General features: G+C 35.8%; 3 protein-coding genes across 3 annotated transcripts in view; all 3 read left to right on the top strand.

The window, feature by feature from the left end:
• Positions 1-1,996, top strand: part of LOC107745054 (SNARE-associated protein Snapin-like) — a 16,026-nt gene extending 14,030 nt beyond the window's left edge. Inside the window, exons 3-4 of the mRNA XM_016558882.1 lie at positions 1,037-1,155; positions 1,237-1,996. Coding sequence (XP_016414368.1) covers positions 1,037-1,155; positions 1,237-1,344 — 227 coding nt within the window. The 3' untranslated portion in view covers positions 1,345-1,996. The remainder of the gene's footprint in view (positions 1-1,036; positions 1,156-1,236) is intronic.
• A 3,983-nt stretch (positions 1,997-5,979) lies between these two features.
• LOC107745047 (mothers against decapentaplegic homolog 4-like) lies at positions 5,980-17,853 on the top strand (the record flags this gene model as incomplete). Its single annotated transcript, XM_016558877.1, has 5 exons — positions 5,980-6,280; positions 8,927-9,167; positions 16,462-16,636; positions 16,796-16,819; positions 17,780-17,853. Coding segments are annotated over exons 2-5 (510 nt in total), but the record flags the coding sequence as incomplete, so codon positions are not given.
• The window catches only part of LOC107745035 (mothers against decapentaplegic homolog 4-like), a 13,316-nt gene continuing 10,396 nt past the window's right edge, over positions 17,844-20,763 (top strand). Inside the window, exons 1-5 of the mRNA XM_016558865.1 lie at positions 17,844-17,983; positions 19,587-19,682; positions 19,780-19,833; positions 20,336-20,554; positions 20,635-20,761. Of these exons, the coding sequence (XP_016414351.1) occupies positions 17,854-17,983; positions 19,587-19,682; positions 19,780-19,833; positions 20,336-20,554; positions 20,635-20,761 (626 nt within the window). The 5' untranslated portion in view covers positions 17,844-17,853. The remainder of the gene's footprint in view (positions 17,984-19,586; positions 19,683-19,779; positions 19,834-20,335; positions 20,555-20,634; positions 20,762-20,763) is intronic.

Here is a 20,763-nt window from a genome sequence, read left to right as displayed (position 1 = left end):
TAACTATTTTCTCATTTTGCTCTATTTCGACAAAGAGTCCAAACAAAGCCACAGCAGAACAGTGTCCTCTACAAGCAACACAGCAGCCTTTCGTATTGAATGATTCGCTTTATTCCTCACTGAATGAATCAGCCATTTGAATGAATGATTTAATGTCTTATTCTAAAGACAGTAACTTACCGCCACCTACTGGCTGTTTTACTTTCATATTGTTGTTATGTATAACTTTATGTATTTGAAACATTAATATGATAGTGTTAGGCAATTATATATGTAGCTATGCAAATAAACACAACACAACAAATCATTGTGTATATCACATCCACCTGGCCTCTGTAACTGTCTACTCTGTAGCAATATCGTTTTCAATGCAAAAACATTACATTAATTCAAAATTTATTTACCGATTTACTCATTTAACGTTAGCGGATCGCCAGGTAGGCGTACAGCAGTGACAGACAGACACATATAACGGTGTCTGATGTTATATACAAGATGTTTCCCAGCCGACAGTTGTACTTTTGGCAGGAAAATGATCCCATAATGTCCTGGCTGTGCTTTCTAAATTTCCAATTGTTTTCATACTTGCAAAAGGTAATGAATGAAAAGTAGTTTGACCAATAGCGTGCAGGCATTGTACATAATCGACCAATTACTGCATGCGAGAAGGTGGGATCTACAGAGAACGTCAAAGCAGTGCAAATACACATACATACAATGTATATGTAGAGTATGTATATTGTATATCAATAGGAAAACAGACAAAACCCACACATTAAAGGTAATTTAGAAAGCACAGCCAGGGACATGTCAGGGAAAAATAGAACATATTGTCATCCTAGAAAGTGACATGTTATGACTATAACTTCTTTTGGCATAGAATATAAGAATATAATAGGTGACTGTGTGTCTATTTGCAGTATTAGTAAGTATTTAGTAATCCATCCATATTACAAAATATATAATGCAACTCTCCTGCCCCTTTCTGCAGAATTCATGAATATTATGTCATCTCATGTGAGCATTTCTTCTGCAGAGCTGTGTAGGATCAACGAACACCAGAAGGTGGCACTAGATTTAGACCCATATGTGAAAAAACTCCTTAATGCCAGGCGAAGAGTGGTGCTTGTCAACAACATACTCCAGAATGCACAGGTAAGAGACTGAGACTTTGAATATAAAACATCAGTTTGCTTGCTGTCTTCCTCTTCATCTTCTCCAATCTTTATGTTGCAGGAGCGTTTGCGAAGGCTGAACCATAATGTTGCTAAAGAGACGGCACGCAGGAAGACCATGCTTGAGGCATCTGGAGCATTTACCCCACGCTCTCCCAGCAAACCATGATGTCCGAAATCTCACATTTTGGGAATGCACCATTACACTGTGCTCAATGCCAAGGACCAACGCTGTAGATTTGCAGAATCTTCCTCTCATCATTAAAGGGCGCTGGGCTATGCAAAGCACTGCTAGCAGAACACTGCAGCATTAATGTCAGTTCACTTAAGAGGAGTCAGGGAGACAGCAGTGTAAATATGCACTCATTTCTTTCTTGAACATATGACTTTTTAATAAAATATTTGTCTGTATGAATTTAACTGTTGCTGAAAAATGCAATGCTGTGGATTTGCTAATTATTTGCAAATGTAGGATTTGAATAATTATTGTTATTTATCAGAACTGTCCGAGAAAATATCTAGTCTAATTTACCTGCAAATATTCTACTGTCAGTCTTACCATATTTTTTTCTTGGGTTTAGACTCTGTACACATTTTTATCAAATTATTTTCTGTTGCAAATGTGCTTAATGTATTCAAAGGAATCATTCACCCAAAAATGAATATGTATTCACCTTCAGGCCGTCCAAGATGTAGATGAGTTTGTTTCTTCATCAGAACAGATTTGGAAAAATTTCGCTTTCCATCACTTGCTTGTTATTGGGTCCTCTGCAGTGAATGGGTGCCGTCAGGATGAGAGTACAAACAGCTGATAAAAACATCACAGTAATCCACACCACTCCAGTCCATCAGTTACCATCTTGTGAAGTGAAAAACTGTGTTTGTAAGAAACAATCCATCATTAAGACTTGGTAACTTTACATGGTTGCTTCTGGCCAAACTACGAGTCCATAATAACGCCATATTAATGTCCAGTGAAAAAGTCCATCCCTATTGTTCTTACATCAAAATCCACCAACATTTATTATTTAGAACTGTTTTGGACTCTTTTCGCTTATAAATGGTGCTTACTTATATTATATGATGTTTATATTATATGTACATATTTCTCTCCTGATTCAAACGAGAATACTTTTTCACTGGAGAAAGCAATATTATTTGTATTTTAGTCAGAAGTAACAGTTTGAAGTTCAGTACATCTTGATGTTTCTTACAAACTCGCATCTTTTCACTTCACAAGATGTTAATTGTTGGACTGGAGTGGTGTGGATTATTGTGATGTTTTTATCAGCTGTTTGGACTCTCATTCTGACGGCACCCATTCACTGCAGAGCATCCACTAGTGAGCAAGTGATGTCTCAAGTTCTTTTGTCCTTAGAATGGCGAGTAACTTGACGACAGAATTTTCATTTTTGTGTGCACTATCCATTTAAAAAAACATTCAAAACTTATATTCTAAAATATTTGAATCTTAAAATATTTGTTTACTTTTTACATATAGATATTTAGCCTCTGAAGACTGAATACTATTCATTAACATAACTTTTATTGTCCATTTAAGAGTGTTAGAATTACTTATATATAAGTCACAGATCAAGCCAATACAAGTGTGTAGATATAAATGACAATTTTAGGGGGAAAATGAACTTCCCCAGGTATCCTGCATGGATGTTTATAATGCATGGCATTGCATTATAATTGAATCAGCGTAAAATCTTAGGCATGCACGTGTCTTGTAAATAGTGGATGCTTTGTAAGAGGATATGAGAAAGGGCAGATGAAGGTGACCTCTTGTTTTAGCTGAAAGGGAGAGGGTTAGGAAAAGATTTCAGGACAGGTGAAAGGTCAAGGGAGGGAATCTATCAAGGAGGAAGTTGGAATCATATGAGGGGCCTCCTAAAAGTCGCTCCGTTGATGAGAGATTAAAGACAGATTGCTGGAAATCACTTGACTGCTGCAACAAGTAAAATGAAAGAGTAAAAGCCTTTTGGAGTCTGCTCATATTTGATGCTCACTGCATATGCAAGCATGGCTAAAAGATGTGCATGTCACTGTATGTTGTTCCTGTAAAATATATCTATTTGTGTCCAAAAGTAGTGAAAATGCTAGAACATCTGATCTTTTGTATTTTATGCTTTCTTTGTTTTATAACCCTACACCTTTTGTTTATTTCAAGGTTTAAATGAACGAAATCCCAGATTTTCAACGTGGACTTCTGGGCACCTTTGTATTAGTCCTTCATTAAAGCTGTCAGTGGGGATTTAAAAAGAATAACTGCATCCCAAATGACGCACTATGCACTTATACACTATCAGTGCGTCCCAAATTGCGTACTTATACACTATTCGGTGACGTTTTGTAGTATAAATAGTGCGAGTAGTGTGTTCACACAGAAAATCCAAAAATAAAAAGTAGACTTTAAATACCCGGATGATGCACTTAAATAACCAAACAATGAAGTGTGGAATATTGGACACTTCATGCACTCAACTGTCGCAGCTTTAATTAAGTAGCGAAGGGGGAGGGGCTATAGGACTCCGATTATGAATGACAAAAAAGCTTTATTAAATTCATACACTACATGTTTGAGTACATAGTGCATAAATACATAGTGTATAAGTGCATAGTGGGTCATTTGGGACACAGTTTATATACTTATGCACTCAACCATGTAGTTTCATTTTTTCGGTTACTTTGCTTTTAGAACCGGAAGAACGAAATTGCTCCAAAAAAAGAAAAAAATAACCACTTTTCCCTTAATAACAGACATAATGAGTGATATTATTGTTTTCACTGATGTGCAACCTGTACATATATGTTAACATCTCAAAAAATGTGCTTTAGGGTCTCATGACCCTTTAAGTGCATCATCTTGGTATTTAAAGTGCAATGTGAACACACTACTCGCACTATTTATACTACAAAACGTCATAGAATAGTGCATAAGTACGAGATTTGGAACGCACCTTTCTAGTACAGAATAATAATAATAATAATAATAACAACAAAAAAATAAGTAAAAACATATATAAATTACAAAAAAAATAAAATAAATAATAATAAAATAAATAATATAAAAAAAGCCCACTAAAGACAAAAAAATACAAGGATGAATAACTATATACACAGGGGTATTAAAGTCAAATCCATATTTATAAAACGGATAGTTCCGGTCCTTGATTCTGATTGGTTGAGCCGCGTTCGAAGCTGTTGTAAATTACTCTACAAACATACACCTTTGTTTACTTATGTGTGTTGCTTGGCAACCACTTTGTTGGAACCACAACTGTTTCTGAGGAACTATATTGTTTGGTGGAAGAATACTGTTTTTATTAATATCATTACACTTTATTTGCTCTGTTTTATTTTGTGAAACCTTACTACGTATATGGAATAACCATTTTATAAAAGCAATAAACCCAGTGAAGCCGTGGTTTACAGTGAAAAACGCTTCACGTCGTGCCTAACAACGCCCCTTAGCTGTTATAAATTCACTGTAAACCACGGCTTCTTGGGGCTTATTATTATCTGCAAAATTAATACAAAAATTCTTAAAATGGATAGAATTTCAAGGCCTTGCATCAGTTTATAGTCTTTTTTGCTTTGCTGTTCCTTACACCCTCCAATGATTTAAGATATTGACAAAGCTCAAATTTAAATTTTATAAAACTAGGTGTATTTTTTGCCCATCGACATTCATGAATGTGATATTTCCCTAAGATAATAAATTAAGAACAAAACAATTTTTATTTTCTAAAAGCTTATCATAAAAAATACAATATTTTTGTCCTCCAAAGTAATGTCAGTTCCAGAGATCTCCTTAAAAAAGACCTCAAAAAAAAAAAAAGGTGACAAATAGTCTCATCATTCAAATTACAAAACTGACATTTCAAATCAATACCATTCTTAAATCTTTTTATAACCTGATTTACTGGGTAAATAAGATGGATAATTTTAAATGAAACCTCGTGAATCTTATTGACACAATAAGATTATCTCCTGGAAACCAAAAATGCCTGCACTTAATGTCCCGGAAGCGTGAATTCCAGAAACTTTTAGCTGGGGGTATCCTAAGTGAATGACAAATATGTCTAAGAAAATTATTATTGCATTTTTAATCAACAATATTTATACCATCTAACCTTAAACTAAAATCAATAGTTACATCCAAATCAACAGCATTAGCACCACGCAACAACTGAAGGAGACCAGAAGGTGTAGCATCACAAGACGAGTGCATAATCCTTTGGGAGATATTGGCTATTTTATCCTTTGCAGATATTTGAATTTATCCAGAAATTCTCCATATGAAAGTAAGCGACCATCATAGTGAAACAACCAATAAAATGTTTCTAAACCAATATTCAAAAAAAGTGTTTTATTCTTATATTTAACATCTTTATTATTCCATATCAAACATTTGTGGGGAGATAAATTCTGGTTGTCTGTTTGTACACCAGCACTCAGGATAACAGAGCTTGCCTATGAAAGTTAGACAGCTTAATGGGGATTTTATTAATATCAAAGTTACAATTGAGGAGACATGTAATACCGCCAAACCATTAAAAACTAAATTTGGGATATAATACCACAATTTGTTATTAGATTTAATATCATTCTGAATCCATTTAATTTTAAAAATAGTATTAGAAACTTCAAAGTCAGTAGCATTTAAACCACCTTGATGAAATCAATTGCCTAATATACCGCTATTTAAGTATTGTGCCCTATTCTTCCAAATAAAATTATACATTTTCTTATTATATATATATATATCGATATGTCAGTCCAGACGCGACCCAGACAGACCTCGGCCCTGGGGCCCAGCCGTGAGAGCCGCGTCGTGATTGGCTGAGCGCCGCCGTCCTTTTGAGACTCGCCCTCCTATTGGCTGGAGCCGGGCGAGACGCTCACTCGCACAATGTCTACCCGCTTTTGTTATTGTAGCGAGCGGCCAGGATGCGGAGACAGCGAGCCTGGTAGTCCGCTATCGACTCCGATACACTCAAATTAGATGCTGGAGGGGGAAGGGGGCACGATTTACTACCTCTCCGTCCTTGTCCAGAAGACAGCTTTTCGCTATTCTCCAACAATACGACCGATGTGTGAGTATTTTGACATCTTTTGTGCGTCTGTTTTATTCATCTTTAGATGCACGTTGCACCGTTCGAGACCGTAGCAGAAACTGAGCGGATTCTGCGATACATTTCGCTCGTTAGGGAGCATATTGCGTCTGGCCGTGTCGTAATAACCCATCTTTGCCCTTGTCTGAGCTTTGAAATATTTCGGAACTGTCTAGCGTTTGAATACTGTCTCGAGACGCCGACATGTCCACCCTCTCACAGCAAGTTCGCGAGCAGGAGGCTGTTCATTCAACAGTTCGCCTTGATTTGATTGACCCGACTAGTTAGTTGGTTTGCATGTCACCTTAACTCGCTCTTATGCAGCGGGAGCGCGTGAAGTGTTTAGACGGCGGACTCGGTGACGTCATGTGACCGCTGTGTTTGTTTGCCTGCAGAGCAGTCAACAGTTTGGCTTTAACTTTGCATGACATTTTATGAGCTGCAATATTATCCTACAGTACGCTGGGAATGTGTTGGATGAGGTATTGTGTAGTTTAAACATTAGGGCTTTCTATTGAATTAGGCCTGATGTTAGGCTATTATTATTTCATGTAGCCTAATATATACAATATTGCATGTTAAATCTGTTAATGAAAGTCTGCGTCTTAAAATGGGACCATAAACCTTGGGGTTTCGTTATTATGTGATATCTAAAGCTGGGTTTGGATCCGAATGTCCTCTAGAATCAGGCCGCCATGCTTTAGTCAAGTACACTGTACTACATATGATGAAATAACAGAGTAATACACCCAGATAAGAAGAGAGGAATAATGCATGAGTGTTTCTGTCAGAAGAAGCTAAAAAGAAACCGCTTTCTCAAATATTACAGCGTATTAAATCACTTCATCTGATAGCATTGTACATTCTATCTTAATGTAAAGTTGTTCCTCTGGTGCTCTGCCTCAAGGGCCACTTGCGCAGACATGGAGAGCATCGCTGAATCTGATAATAAGGGTCTCGGAGACGCTCCCCCCAGATTAGAGTTGATGATGTTCAGAGATCTGAAGTGTCAGGATCCGTCAGCGCTCCACCAGCTCTCAATTACCACTGCACTCTAGAAATCTTGCACTTTTGCACTTGCAACATCTCATGCAAAGATCACAGGGGTTTTCATCACCGAAAAATGACATTTCTGCTTCTTATGTACAGAATACAAATTCAAGCTCATCACTGCTGTATAAACCACCTCGGTCACTTGCAGCATATGCAGTTTTTTTTCCTATCTCACTTTATTGTGCGTGGAAAACTGGGAGTATGTGGCCTTCAAGTGAAGTCGGAAATGTCCTAATTACAAGTTCTGACCAAGCAAAGTCATATTTACGAGTGCAGAAAATCAAATTTCTTGATTAAACACGAGTTGCCGAGTTGTGATGTTGCAAGGGGAACATTGTGGAAACACTGATCTATAACATAGATATCATAGGCCTGTCTGTAACCTATAGAGATCAGTGAGAGGATAGCAATAATGCAAGGGAGTAATGCAAGTTGCTTTGATTTTACATGCTGTATTTCAGTCGTTTTATCAATGTGAATTCAGATATACTTTTTGTTCACAATTGCTTTGTTTTGTTTAGGCTACATCTTAAATGCAAATTCATAACAACAAATGCCCGACTTGGAAGTATGAGTTTCCCAGATGAACTTGAAGGCAGCATAAGCCATTTGTTGGCTGGCTCCTTACACTAAATGTTACTGCTTTTTGGCTTTTTTAAACATTTGGAATATTTGGAATTGCATACTAATTTACTACTCTTACTATTTCCGCAGTATTTGGTATGCATGCTGTGCAAATATGCAGTTTTTGTATACATGGAGCAGACAATGTGCAGTAATATGTCAAAGCACACCTTATGGAATACTGTATCCCATAATCCAATGCACTTAACTTCCATTCCCAGTGTGACAAATTATCTTTTTTAGACTCATTATTTGATCAAACTGCCACAAGCCTGACATTTTTATACAAAATGTAATACAACAATACAAAATGACAAAGCATCATCTTGACATCCAGGAAAAGGAATTAAAAAGACATGCACAGTTAAAGGGATAGTTCACCCAAAAATTAAAATTCTGTCATTAATTACTCACCCTCAAGGCCCAGAAAGGTAGTAAGGACATTGTTAAAATAGCCCATGTGTCATCAGTGGTTCAAAGACTGACACGGAAGAGAATAAATTGTTGAATAAAGTTGATATATTTTTGTTTTCTTTGCGCACGAAACGTATTCTCGTAGCTTAATTTACTACAGTTGAACCACTGATGACACATGGGCTATTTTAACGATGTCCTTACTACCTTTCTGGGCCTTGAATGTGTCAGTTGCATTGCTGTCTATGCAGGCTCTCGGATTTCATCAAAAATATCTTACATTTGTGTTCCAAAGATGAACGAAGGTCTTACGGGTTTGGAACGACATGAGGGTGAGTAATTAATGACAGAATTTTCATTTGTGGGTGAACTATTTTAGGAAACTGAGCATAATTATAGCTATGATATATTGAGCGATTCTACCACTAATGTCCATGCAGCATTACTACGGCACTGACAGTGTGTTGGCACACTAGATGCAGCGTGTAAGTGTCGTGTGTTGATGCTGCTGTTCTGTTTTCCCATCTGTCAGAGCAGCAGGATGTCCGTGAACTCTCCCAACAGTAATGACGCCTGCCTCAGTATCGTGCACAGCCTCATGTGCCACAGGCAGGGCGGCGAAAACGAGGGCTTCGCCAAGCGTGCCATCGAGAGCCTGGTCAAGAAACTGAAGGAGAAGAAGGACGAGCTGGACTCCCTCATCACCGCCATCACCACCAACGGAGTCCATCCAAGCAAGTGCGTGACCATCCAGAGGACGCTGGACGGACGCCTACAGGTGAACCACGCTTACAGTAACTGACGCTCAACCATTAACATTCGCTTTAATGCAGTGAATTCCAGGAATCCCTCCAAATGTTAAGGCTGAATGGACTGAATGGATGAGTCATGTCTTCATTTGGCAGGTTTTTCTTGTCTGCTTTACTCAGTGTTAGATGGCTTTTTCAGACAGGCACTGAATTGCTGTTTTAGGTTGTCATTCTGTCAGTGTGAAGGTTTGATGAAGGTTTGTGGACATGACACAGCGGTCATTCAGTGAGGATGTGTCTTTGTCACAAAAAACTAGCAATAGGCTAGATTGGCCAAGTCGATTATTGGCCGTTTAGTGCTGTCAATGAACAATGTATACTTAAAAAAAAAAAAGAAAGAAAACGTAATATAGCATAAATATAGATGTAAATATGTAAAAGAGTAAATAAAGCATAATAATAAATAAATACTCCCCTGCATACCCAAATGGTTTCAAATGTAAGAAATCCAATATTTTATGGAGATAGCTATGTTTTGGTCATGATTCCGATTCATTAATTTGTGACAGCAGTTACAAATGAAACACGAATGAAACAAAACATAAAGTAAATAAATAAATAAATAACATTTTGTTCACGCAAACTACAACAGATTGATTCTCTTTTCTGAGTAAATATTGTATAAAATAATTCCTATAATTCCCACAAATTTAAAATTCACATCTAATTTAGGATCAATAAATTCTATTCTATATACTGTACACTCCTCCTCACATGGGCTATTTTAACGATGTCCTTACTACCTTTCTGGGCCTTGAATGTGTCAGTTGCATTGCTGTCTATGCAGGCTCTCGGATTTCATCAAAAATATCTTACATTTGTGTTCCAAAGATGAACGAAGGTCTTACGGGTTTGGAACGACATGAGGGTGAGTAATTAATGACAGAATTTTCATTTGTGGGTGAACTATTTTAGGAAACTGAGCATAATTATAGCTATGATATATTGAGCGATTCTACCACTAATGTCCATGCAGCATTACTACGGCACTGACAGTGTGTTGGCACACTAGATGCAGCGTGTAAGTGTCGTGTGTTGATGCTGCTGTTCTGTTTTCCCATCTGTCAGAGCAGCAGGATGTCCGTGAACTCTCCCAACAGTAATGACGCCTGCCTCAGTATCGTGCACAGCCTCATGTGCCACAGGCAGGGCGGCGAAAACGAGGGCTTCGCCAAGCGTGCCATCGAGAGCCTGGTCAAGAAACTGAAGGAGAAGAAGGACGAGCTGGACTCCCTCATCACCGCCATCACCACCAACGGAGTCCATCCAAGCAAGTGCGTGACCATCCAGAGGACGCTGGACGGACGCCTACAGGTGAACCACGCTTACAGTAACTGACGCTCAACCATTAACATTCGCTTTAATGCAGTGAATTCCAGGAATCCCTCCAAATGTTAAGGCTGAATGGACTGAATGGATGAGTCATGTCTTCATTTGGCAGGTTTTTCTTGTCTGCTTTACTCAGTGTTAGATGGCTTTTTCAGACAGGCACTGAATTGCTGTTTTAGGTTGTCATTCTGTCAGTGTGAAGGTTTGATGAAGGTTTGTGGACATGACACAGCGGTCATTCAGTGAGGATGTGTCTTTGTCACAAAAAACTAGCAATAGGCTAGATTGGCCAAGTCGATTATTGGCCGTTTAGTGCTGTCAATGAACAATGTATACTTAAAAAAAAAAAGAAAGAAAACGTAATATAGCATAAATATAGATGTAAATATGTAAAAGAGTAAATAAAGCATAATAATAAATAAATACTCCCCTGCATACCCAAATGGTTTCAAATGTAAGAAATCCAATATTTTATGGAGATAGCTATGTTTTGGTCATGATTCCGATTCATTAATTTGTGACAGCAGTTACAAATGAAACACGAATGAAACAAAACATAAAGTAAATAAATAAATAAATAACATTTTGTTCACGCAAACTACAACAGATTGATTCTCTTTTCTGAGTAAATATTGTATAAAATAATTCCTATAATTCCCACAAATTTAAAATTCACATCTAATTTAGGATCAATAAATTCTATTCTATATACTGTACACTCCTCCTCCCAGGTTTGGTGTTGGTAATTTTTTTTTAATATTTTTGAACGAAGTCTCTCACCAAGGCTGCATTTATTTGATCATAAATTCCGCAAAGACAGCAATTTTGTGAAATATTATTACCATTTAAAATAACAAGTTTCTATTTGCACATATATTTAAAAATATAATAGATTTTTTGTATGCAAAGCTGAATTTTCAGCATCATTACTCCAGTCTTCAGTGTCACACGATCCTTCAGAAATCATTCTAATATGCTGATCTGATGCTCAAGTAACTTGATTATTAACGTAACATTATAAATGTCTTTACTGTCGCTTTTGATTAAATTAATGCATCACTGTATTAATAAAAAAAAAAAAAAATCTTACTGACCCCAAATTTTTGAATAAAACCACACATAGAACTTATATCGATGGCAAATACAAGTCATAAGCAATGGAAGTGTAGTAATCACATGTTTTTACCATATTTAAATCCATACCACAGATTTTCCTTGGAAAAACAGCCCAGAAAATACAAAAAGCTTTGTAGATTCTATCTAAGATTCATCGTCTGTCCCGCTCTATAGATATCGGTTTTGGCATCCGCCGTTTTAAAACTTATATCAGTCAACCACTGTATAAAGTCCCTTTCCCCAGTCTAGAATAACATTGGAAAGTGTGTTTTCCTACATTGTTCACACAATTGTGTTTCTCCTAATCTATTTGTAAATCCTGCGATAAATAAAGCCAGACAGTGTAAATAATCAAGGCATTGTCCGTTGAATAAACGTAGTGATTGGGTGTTGCTAATCGCGTCCACACCACCCACATCTGAACATACGGCTTTCATATGAGAGACGGATGCAGTCGCAGCTTCAGCCAATGCTGATAGCTTCCTGCCTGTAGCATCGGTCTCCATGGATACTAGATGATTGACAGCAGCTACAAAGAGAGACATTCATCTGTAAACCTCAACAACCTCAAAGTAAAAGTGGTGGTTTATATGGAGGAGGACGGCGTCTGCGCAGTTTCCCCTCCCTTCGGTATGGGCAGATTTAGAGGGAGGGGTGGAGGAGAGGCTGTGAAGGTTGTTTTGTCTAAAACACAGGAAAGGGGCCGGGTTAACTTAAGGCCGTCTATTTTTTCCTCTGTGTAGAAGGGCTGCTTGTATATAGTCCGTGCTATTTTTTACACACAAGATGTGATGATATCCAGGCAACACAAGGGAAAAAAGCCATGTATGTGCAGTAACAGAGAATCTGGTGCAGTAAAGCCGAACTACTGAGTGAAGACATAATGCGTCACTTTTATTGACCTTATCATAGACAGTGAGAGCATGGGAGAGCAAGTTACTATTGTAAAATAGCTGTATGATACATGCACACCTCTGACTGCACAGATATTATTATCTGTTTATCACCAATATTCTTATCACAAACATTATTATTGCACCAAGTATGAATCTTTATGATGCAATCTAAAGTAATAAACTATATTACTTGGTATAGGATTTTTAAAATGATAATTTATAGATATTTTTTAAATGTATTAATTTATTTTTGTGTTTACCTAATTGCATTTAATGTGCGCTTGTAGTTGTACTTCAAATCTTAAAAGTATGTTTAAAAATATGAACTTGCAGATAATATAAGGTTACAAAAGTGTACTCAAAGAGAGTTCTCTTCCATGACTTCCATGGCAAATCAAAATGTTGACTTTCAAGTACATTTTAAATCATTATGTTTTAATAATTTTTTATCGTGCTTTAAAGAAATACATTTATTTCGATGTGTTGACTAACATACTAAAGCACATGTAAAGTACTTGATTATAATTTTAACTGTAGTGTGTTATTCAACATTTCATTTAATGTTAATATATTCACATTAAATGCACAAATATTAATGCGACGAATATTAATATATTTAATATTTAATGTTAATATAACGTGCTAAATTGCAACTTCATCATTACAAATGTGCAATTACAAATATATTTAAATACATGACATACAAGATTCAATAGAAATTACATTCAATTATATTTTAGTTTATCATAAAGGTTTTGCATTCAGCAGTACATTTTAACCATATTGCAAAGACAATAGAAGTAATTATGAAATCCTAATTGTGTCGAAAAGCACTCTAAAGGTCAGCCATGCATTCAATATAAATTTGAACTGTAATACATTTTCATTTAATTGCAATTAACATGCAAAAATGGTCTGAAAACATTACATATACTTAATTAAAATAATACTATATTATTATATAATACTATAGGCCCCACTTTATATTAAGTGTCCTTAACTACTATGTACTTGCATTTAATTTCAATTTAAAAAGTGTTTTGCAATTAAACATGAACACAATAAGTACAGTGTGCCTAACAATTAATTTTATTATTATTATTATTAAGTACATACAAATATTTAAAGACACCTATATTAAAAAAAAGTGGGACCTGCTATATTGTTTTATATTAGAGTGTGCTTCTTTTTCATTAGTGTCTTTCTGGTTTATCTTTCTGGTTCTTTCTGGTTTGGATGTTGATATCCATCAAGATATTTAATGCTATTAAAACGGGAATGAAGAATATTCCTACATTTTGTTCCACAATGAATGAATGTGAACATCATTTTTTGATATTTAGAAATAAACATCAAGTTGATCTTCGATCTTGTGGATTTTACCCCCGATACATATCTCTACGTTAAGGGAATTTTAAGCGTTTTGTAAAGCAACAACATCCCAAAACCACAGTAAAATCACTAGCACATGGTTATTGCGTTAGTAGATGTTTGGTAGTATTATTCATCAGAACATGTTCACCAATGTTTGTCAGATGTGTTTCAATATGTAGGTTTTATAAAGACAAACAAGTTGACTTTTCAAGTTTTAATGTAATTTTTAATAATGAATAATATTAGCATTTTTATATATAATGTAATGGAGATGTCCACCTGGTGTAAGTAGGCTTTAGTGACCAGCGAGACTCTATTGTCCGCTCTGAGGTTTGAACCCTGGCTCTTTTGGTTAGCAGCCCCACCACATTTGTGTCTGTTTCAGTGCGTCTGCACTACAGAAAGGCACTGACAGCTGGATTTATCCCTCTGCTCAGCTCTCTCTCGTATCATGCTGCTAGCGCACAACTGTAGCGTCATGCCTCTAGTGTTAATCTACAGAGGATTATCATATAACACGCGTCCTCCTGCTGCCCCGTTCCTCCAAACACATACGGGCAGCTGTGATACACACTCAAAACTCAACACATGACCTTACGCTCAATGTGCTTTCAGGATCATGTGACGCTCTTTTGTCATACTACTGCGTTCCTGTCACATACGTGCTGTGTTAAAGGGGTCATATGATGCTGCTAAAAAGAAGATTATTTGGTGTAATGAAATGTGTTTATGTGGTTTAAGGTTCAAAAAACACATTATTTTCCACATACTGTACACAAACAAAGTAGTTTCGCTTTCACAACGAAACACACAGCGTCTTCACAACATGGTGTTGGCAGCAACAATAAAGTTACGCCTTCTTTCTTTGCGTGAACATTTGGGCGGCGTTATGCAAATCTTCCCACATAGTGAGGTAAATATGTGGGGGGTGTTAGAGCGAGCCGTTTTAGGTAGGTGTGGCTGACTCTTAACGTTTATAAAGAATATCTCTTTGGATTTGAGACTTTAGTCTTTGCAACTTTAGGGATCTTATATATTCACAAACAGCTTGTAACACTCCAAAGAGAAAGGAGAATTGAAATCGCATCATATGACCCCTTTAAAACATTTTGGTCATTTTGGTGTGTCTTTAGCAGAAGTTTGACTTGTGCTTGTTAGAGTGGCGTTGCGTTTGGTCATGTGATCCAATGCACTGAGCCGCTTCACTCGTATGGGCAACATGAGCTTGTTCAGTTCCTGATCTCGGTTCCCATCTTTCAATAATAGACATGCAGGCCAAAAGTAAAATTTAAAACAATGCCTTTGCTGAAGAGTGTGAGGAATCGATAGTCAACTATAATGAATTACATTATATAAAACTAAAAAATTTAGGTTTTAAAAATTGTGATTTTACAATCACATGTATTTCACACAGTTTAAATATGCTAATATGTATAAAAAATAGTGCTGTCAAATGATTAATCGCGATTAATCGCATCCAAAATAAAAGTTTTTGTTTACATAATATATGTATGTGTACTGTGTATATTTATTATGTATTTATAAATACAAACACATGCTTGTATATATTTAAGAAAAATAAGTTGTTTATATTTTAAATATATTTATATATAATATAAATTATATGAATATAAATATATACATGTAAATGTTTTTGAAATATATACTGTATGTGTCTGTATTTATAAATACATAATAAATATACACAGTGCACACACATATATTATGTAAACAAAAACTTTTATTTTGGATGCGATTAATCGCGATTAATCGTTTGACAGCACTAATAAAAAAATAAAAATACATCATTATAATACATTAAATGCAATATTATTATTAACTAAAGCTAAAACTAACTTTCAAATGTAGTTTTGAAAGTTATTGAAATAAGCCTGAAATAAAATAAAATATAAATACTAGATGGAAAAATAAAAAACTGAAATTCATTAATATAAATATATACATTTATTAATATAATGTCTAATACATAAAAAAAACTGAATAATAATAAATTAAATATGCTAGGTAGAGTTATTGTTAAGAAACACATAAAAAGCACATAAAAGTACTAAAACTTAAGCCAAATTTAAAATGAAAAAAATGCTATAATTTATTGTAGTTTATTATAATTTATTAAACTATAATTAGTTAGTAAATATTAAAATAACACTGTAGTGATCACATAATTTAGTAATAGATTAAAATTGTTTGTGTTTGATAAGGCATGCTTTAATGATTATGAAAACAATCAAATTAAACCAAATCATGACCTGAAATCATGTTTCAGGTATCATGGTGTATGACTGCCTGCATCATTTCGACAATAATTTAGAAAATGATCTGAATTGAATTGTGTGAAATATTTAAACCACTAATACAGGTTTTATATTAACGCTTGGAACATTCAAAGTTTTAATTGGTTTGAAAAATTTCCCACGACTGGTTAATATCTACATTATTATTGTGCAGTACTTAACAGATTATTTTTCCTTCTTCAGTATTATTGTACTATGTTGTAATCCTCATTCCTCATGTTTTCTTTCTGTAGGTTGCTGGGCGTAAAGGTTTTCCTCATGTAATCTATGCGCGGTTGTGGCGCTGGCCTGACCTTCACAAGAACGAGCTGAAGCATGTGAAATTCTGTCAGTACGCATTTGACCTCAAATACGATAATGTCTGTGTCAACCCTTACCATTATGAGAGAGTGGTGTCACCAGGCATCGGTGAGTCTGCTGTCCTTTCATTCATCACCATGCACCAAGACATTACTGTGCTGTGTGCAGCACTTCCTGAGTCTGCAAAAATACAGTCTCATGCTTTTCTGTCAGTGCAGGAAAACTTGTAATAAGTTTTTCTCTTTTTTTTCTTTCTCTCATCTCAAGTTGGTCTCAGTCTTCAAAACACGGGTAAGTTATGCAATAATCAGTGTTGGGGAGTAACTAGTTAAATGTAAAGGAATTCCGTAATTTAATTACAAAATAAATGTAATACTAATCAGTTACAGTTACGAAGAAAAAAGTGTAATTAAATTACAGTTACTTCTGAAAATGTTAACGGTTACAAAGGGGGTTACATCTGAATTTTTACTCACACATACAGATTTAATTGATTTCTTTCCCAAAATGCACTGACTGCTCTAAAATATGAGACACCAATGTTTCAGGAGTTTAGGACACAGAATTTATTTTTTAAGATTAACTGTTTTTTTCCCAGGGCATTGTTAGATGCCAGTGTTTTCTGTCATAGCTATGCTAAACACACACACACACACACACGCACTATGGTTCAAATGTTTAGAATAATGAATATTTTTAATTATAAATAATTAAGAATTAAGAAGTCTCTTATGTTCACCAAGGCTGCATTTATTTGATCAGAAACAGTAATATTGTAGAATATTATTAAAATTTCAAATGACCGTTTTTCTATTTGAATATTTTAAAATGTAATTTATTTCTGTGATGCAAAGTTAATAAAATCCTTCAGAAATCATTCTAATATGATGACTTGCTGTTCAAGAAACATGATTATTAAAAATGTAATTACATCAGACTTTTAACTTTAAAAATTTTTTTTTTTATTACATTAAATCAAATGATAAATGATACAATTTCTAAAATATATATATTTTTAAAAATATAAATTTATTTATTGAAATATTTATTAATGAACCGATAAAGTTACGAAATTATGAAATATTGAACATGATGATAAACAGTGTTATTTTACGTTTTTCAACAAAAACATTACTTGCCATTCCACACAGGTTCAAAAAAGATTCACTGATTCAATTAAGTCCCAAATGAATCTGTGATTTTTTTTTTTTTTAATGAACTGACTCAATTTGTCCTCTGGCTGGTATGTAGGTCCCACTGGCAGACTAATAAAGGAAGAGTACAGCCACGACTGCATCCAGATGGACGTTCCTCAGGGTCAACTCATGACCCCTACACCTCCCCCCTCCACCCCCACACATGGACCCCCACAGACCCCCGTCCCACCGCAGTCTCCACCCAACCAGAACGGCTACAACAGCTCCAAACACTCCCAGACGCAAGGCTCCTTACACAGTGAGTATCACACCACGTCCTAACCAATCACAACGCGACTAGTGATACATTCATTTAGTGATAACAATAAGTTTGTGTTAATTTGAGTTTTTGACCAGTGTTACAAATACCTTGTTTACATGTACATCATTTTCTGATTAAGGTTATAATAACAATAAATTATGCATAATTACACTATTTGACTTCATCCTTAAAACACATTTTTTTTTCTCTCTTTTCTTTAATCTTTCCCTGTCTAGTTTGTACTTATTTGAACAATGCTTGAAACTTGGTATGATGAGCACTTCCTGTGTCTATTTGCCTCTTTAAGATGAATCGCTTGATGTATTCCCCAATTGTAAGTCGCTTTGGATAAAAGCGTCTGCTAAATGAATAAATATAAATGTACAAGCAAGTAACCCTAAGCCAAACCCTAATCCTAACTCTAACCATATAGTAAGTACAAGTAGTTAATTAATATTACTCAGTACTTAAATATATAATTACACTGTAACAAGGACACCTTAATATAAAGTGTAACCTGAATTTGCATTTTCAGTAAGCCCGTCTGCTGTTTTTGTTCAGACCAATGCGAAAATCGACCCATATGCACTGCAGCAAACGCACAGTTATAAATGTGAACCAGTGGATCGACAAGAAGCTAATGCTAAAGCATTATAAAAATCTAAATAATTAAGATATATTTATGTTATTTAATATAATAATTGATTAATAATAATTGTTTAAATTAAACAATCTCTCTTTAAACAATCTCTTTAAAACCAAAATTGTTCAAAGGCTGAAATGTGAAGTTTATCATTTTACAAAACATTTTGTTTTTGTGAAAACCTGTATCTAAACTGTAAATAAAGCTCATATTTACAGTTTAATGTGTTACCATAGACATTGCCCTAAAGTGCTCATATGGTATTAATTTTATTTGTGCAGGCCTTAAAAAGGTTTTAAAAAGTCTGAAATTTGATTTTAAAAATCCTGCAGATACCCTGTAGTAATAAGTTATTTAAGTATTATTTTTATACTATTATGTTATTCAATAAATAAAACCTGTTTCTGTCAATTAATATTATTATTATTTAGTATTTTTAATGTATTATTAAAGTTATTTATATTCTTTATTACCTTTATTTTTACATTTTCAGTTTTATTTAAAATTTTGTTTACATTTTAGTAATTTTCTTATGTGTTTTTGACTTTTTTATTATTATTACTTTTTATATATTTTTCTTTAGCTTTACATTTTTTTTAAAATTTTAGTTGTAGTGTTAGTAGTTTGTGTTTTTCATCTAACATTTATGATTTAATTTCAGCTTTATTTCAATTAATGAAACCTTTTTAATAATTTTAGTATTAGTTAATAATAACATCTTGGTTTCTGTTTCTGTAGCCCCGCCCACAGTGAAATCTCACTGATCCAAACTGCTCTCCTCAAAGCTGTATATCAAACATCACATATATTGGCCGTGGCTTCGGCATGTACTTTCTCTTTCAGTGTAGACAGATAAAATACTTGTCGCTGGAAACTTGTCGTGTCATGCCTGTTTAGGTGTTATGATCTTTTCACTGCTTCATATACAAAACCTTTCTAATCTCTAAATTGCTGCAGCAACCTGGACAGGCAGCAGCACAGCTTCCTACACTCCTTTAGGACCCCAGCAAAACGGACGCGGCCACCAGCCTCCTCTCCACCACCCACACTTCTGTACGCTTGCCTTAAACACTGCTACAAACATGTTTGCAAATATACCATTATTTTGAATAGAACTGAATCAATCCATTATTATTTCTTTCTCTATCAGGGTCTCAGCATCACAGTTCAGCGTCTTTCCCCCCTCCAGTCTCCAACCATCCAGGTTTATACTTTATATAGTCTTCTCCCCACTAAAACACACAATTTAATAGAATTTTAAAAGAAATTAATACTTCTATTCAGCAAGGACACATTAAATTGATCAAGAGTGCATCCACAGGTCCTGAGTTCTGGTGCTCCATCTCGTACTTCGAGATGGATGTGCAGGTGGGGGAGATGTTTAAAGTGCTGTCCAGTTGTCCGGTGGTGACGATTGACGGGTATGTGGACCCCTCAGGAGGAGACCGCTTCTGCCTGGGTCAGCTCAGTAATGTGCACCGCACAGACGCCAGTGAGCGCGCCAGGTATGTGTGCCGCAATCACACAACTGTTCCAGCCAATGAATCTCAGAGCTGAGTCACATATTGAATATTCACGATTTACTCAGTATTACTTTGTTGCAGATGTAAAACCAGCATTGTGTATTTGACAATGATTTTAATGTCCTTTTTATTTAGCTATTAAAAGAACACGCTGACTCAATTTGTCCTCTGGCTGGTATGTAGGTCCCACTGGCAGACTAATAAAGGAAGAGTACAGCCACGACTGCATCCAGATGGACGTTCCCCCAGGCCTGCCTCCTCAGCAGGACCACCAGGGGGCGATGAAACTCCCTCCTCCGGACCACTACGGCCAGCCACTGCCTCCTCTACAGCTGCCTTCAGAACCCAGCCGCGCGCCCCCACCGGTCACCCTTTACTCCAACATGCCCCTCTCCCCCACCGGTAAGTGCTGACCGCTGGCCACACAGGACTCTCAGCTGTTGTAATCACAGTGTCATCTTCCAAACTCTCATGTCTTTCAGCTTCAGGCTCTATGATGCCGATGCAGGGAGGTCACGGTGAAGGCTTACTTCAGATTGCGTCTCCTCAGGGTCAAGTCATGACCCCTACACCTCCCCCCTCCACCCCCACACATGGACCCCCACAGACCC

The sequence above is a fragment of the Sinocyclocheilus rhinocerous genome, unplaced genomic scaffold (assembly GCF_001515625.1).
Source record: "Sinocyclocheilus rhinocerous isolate Xijiao unplaced genomic scaffold, SAMN03320098_v1.1 scaffold438, whole genome shotgun sequence".
Lineage (NCBI taxonomy): Eukaryota > Metazoa > Chordata > Actinopteri > Cypriniformes > Cyprinidae > Sinocyclocheilus > Sinocyclocheilus rhinocerous.
This window is presented reverse-complemented; position numbering and strand designations above follow the sequence as displayed.